This window comes from Phanerochaete carnosa (genome assembly GCF_000300595.1).
Source record: "Phanerochaete carnosa HHB-10118-sp unplaced genomic scaffold PHACAscaffold_321, whole genome shotgun sequence".
Classification (NCBI taxonomy): Eukaryota; Fungi; Basidiomycota; class Agaricomycetes; order Polyporales; family Phanerochaetaceae; genus Phanerochaete; species Phanerochaete carnosa.
In genome coordinates, this window is record NW_006767948.1 from 1 (window position 1) to 2,861 (window position 2,861).

General features: G+C 45.9%; 3 protein-coding genes across 3 annotated transcripts; 1 reads left to right on the forward strand and 2 right to left on the reverse strand.

Annotated features, from left to right (window-relative positions):
* Positions 1 to 343: 343 nt before the first annotated feature.
* On the forward strand, positions 344 to 899 carry PHACADRAFT_202478 (uncharacterized protein; the record flags this gene model as incomplete). The annotated part of the gene is made up of 2 exons (XM_007402660.1): positions 344 to 408; positions 437 to 899. The coding sequence occupies 2 exons, from the start codon at positions 344 to 346 to the stop codon at positions 897 to 899; spliced, it is 528 nt and encodes a 175-aa protein (XP_007402722.1).
* Positions 900 to 1,661: 762 nt separating this feature from the next.
* PHACADRAFT_108398 (uncharacterized protein) lies at positions 1,662 to 1,871 on the reverse strand (the record flags this gene model as incomplete). Its single annotated transcript, XM_007402661.1, has 1 exon — positions 1,662 to 1,871. A coding segment is annotated over one exon (210 nt), but the record flags the coding sequence as incomplete, so codon positions are not given.
* A 258-nt stretch (positions 1,872 to 2,129) lies between these two features.
* PHACADRAFT_108397 (uncharacterized protein) lies at positions 2,130 to 2,486 on the reverse strand (the record flags this gene model as incomplete). The annotated part of the gene is made up of 2 exons (XM_007402662.1): positions 2,130 to 2,178; positions 2,230 to 2,486. The coding sequence occupies 2 exons, from the start codon at positions 2,484 to 2,486 to the stop codon at positions 2,130 to 2,132; spliced, it is 306 nt and encodes a 101-aa protein (XP_007402724.1).
* Between the last annotated feature and the right edge of the window lie 375 nt (positions 2,487 to 2,861).

The window sequence follows — 2,861 nt, forward strand, 5'->3', positions numbered from 1 at the left end:
GGCACAAGCCGTCATGATACAAAGAGGCAAAGCATGAAAAGCACGAGACCCTGCTAAGGCAGAAGTGTGAGCAAAACCAAGCTCAGGCTGTAGCTGCTGAAGGGTCGGGCAAGAATACCAGGACGGGCACCACCGACACCATCATCGACGAAGACACAAAGATGGATGATTCTGAAAATATCCAGAACCATCCTCAGGAGCCCAACCTGAGCAATCAAGTCCCGGAAGAAGACGTGCCCATGACTGGAGAAAACACGCCCTAAGAGTTGATGCATCCTTCAACCGCTGGCTCATACACTCCCTTCATGGACCCCCCCATATTCAGCATTCATGAAGTCAAACAATGGAGACTGTTCCTTTGCGAGCACCCGGAATACCACCTTCCAGGGGTACCCCACAGCGAAAGAAGTGAGCCATCGCTCATACACCTTCGCAGGCTGTTGCTGGTGGCTGAACTGGGTCCAATGAATGACTCCGCCGAGTTGGCCATGCAATGGCTTGACTTGGTCATTTCTACTCAGCGCAGCACTCATGTCGTGTTGAGAATCAGAGCTATCTTGGAGACTACTACGTTCCCAGTAGGCTTTGAGTTGACACTGTCCACCATAGAGGAATTCTTTGATACCCTAACCACTGCATTCCCTTCAGGCCAATTGCAGGCTGTGGATGACATCCACGCCTGGGCAACAGGAATAGACCTGGAGACTTTATTGTCTCTGGGTCCTTCCATATCCTCTTCGTCGATTGCTGGCCAAGTATCGGACGGTAATTTGAAGCTCATTGAGTATGAGGATGACACTGCAGATCTGTTGAGTGTCCCTCAATCTCACTCAATCACACCTGAGGACAAAGCCACAGAGTTTCTGAGCATTCCTCGTCCCCATACGAGTGCGCTCTAGTCTTGTTTTTGTCTTCATTGACCTGGCAACTTCGACTTGTGGAGGCGGGTGTAAGGCGCGCAACTTAGCACCCATTTACTGTAGACACCTTCCTTTTTTGTAACTTGGTGCTCTCGTTGATCGGAAACATGTCCTCTCTATGCTCGCTCATGTATTTGTTATTGGGTAGCATTCCGGCCTGATATAAGGTCGGGATGCTCCTCAGTTTCAGCAGACTTTACTTTTACCCCACTGTTGTAGCTACTCTTTGCGAATACAACACGGTCTGGCTCTTGCGGGGTGATCTCTAAGTCTACGATCTTACAGGTCTTACATAGAAATAGCCTGTTTCCATAAGCTTGATCATTTGTTCTGCTTTTGCTCTTGCCTCAGGTTTCCCAGTAATGAGCAAACTTTCAGAGCGGTTTTTGTCTTTTTTCAAAAGAATTTGAAAATTGTTCTGAACTTCCAGAAGGTGGCGATATGCAAGGTAGTGTGCAATCCAACAAGTGATGTCAAGCTCTGCACGAGTCCAGGTCACCCACAAGTACTTGTGAGTAGAGCCATGAGAATACCCACAGGTAGAGAGATCTACAGATCCAAGTCTCACGTTCTCACGGATCCCTTACAGATCTGGGTCGGTCTTCTTATGCATATAGGTTTCAAGCTAAGTACTCATGCACTCAAAAGTTAACACATTTACTACATACAACATAGCTACTACTACTGTCTATTTATCTTTGTTGGCATCAATAAATACATTGGGCCATCAGTCGGAGCCTTTCAAGTGTGTTTACTCTTGTCATAGAACATCTCTATCATCTTTTCTTCAGGAAAAATACTCTGAAGGGCCATCCACAAACCTAGCACAGTTGCCGCACAAACTGACTGGTCCAACAGAGCATGATGACGCTTTGACACTGTAAGAATGGAAGCAGCAGGAGCCAACAAGAAGTCAAGTATTATAGGAGTGAGAGAATGGCTGCCAGTGAGCTGGCTATGCCAGTACTAAATTGGATCTGAAATGTAAGCCAATGTAAATGACTTGAGGTACTCTGTAGTTGGGTCTGAGGATGTATATGTGTTGAAGTCATTGATGTCAGCAAAGAGGTCATTGACATTGACATTGAGTGCCATGTTTATTTATAAATAGTGAGCCTACAATGTACACTGACTAAAAACAAACAAGCTTGCCTGAGAAGAATTTCTTGTAGTGGTTTGCACACTGGTAGGCTTGTAATAGAGCTTCCACTACTTGCAGAATATGTGCTTGGCCTCTTCAATCCAGTCAGAGGGCCAGCTCTGCTGGCGGAAATACTCGGGCTTGTATTAGAGATGAAGAACTAGATACCTGGCATTAGCTGTGATTGTAGATATATAGCAGGCTGTCATACTCATGGCAATATGATACATCACCAAGTCATCTGTTTTTCTGTAATACCTATTCAGCATTTGAACATCACATGCTGCAGCGACCTGCACAGGCTTGAGTAATGAGATGTCAGTGGCCGCGGTTTTGAAGCCTGTAGTTAAGACATCAACAAGAGGGATAACTTCATGCAGCAATGGCGTTGTTGACTTTGAGACACGTTCAGTGGTCTGAGGCATTAGCCCAGGTTTTGATATGGACTGACGTCGACACACCATGAGGGATATTAGGTGGATCTGACAAAAGGCAGCGCTAACGAAGGTCTGGCAACAATTGCGTTAGCTTGTTCAGCTAGCCCAAAGAACCAAATTGTATTAGTGACTGTACTACAATACAAACGAAGGCTTACCTAGCCCAAACAACTAAAAGGTTGAGATGGAGCTAGGTAGCAACAAAGGGACTCCTTATATACTGTTCAGATCACGCATGGACTAGGTATTACCTAAGTGACTGTGCTACGGTATTCGTTAGTATCTAAGGGACTCGGTGGAGAAGTGAGGGCTGGTGTGTCATAGCATATGATGTTGTTGGGCTGACGGGGATCAGATGTTTGT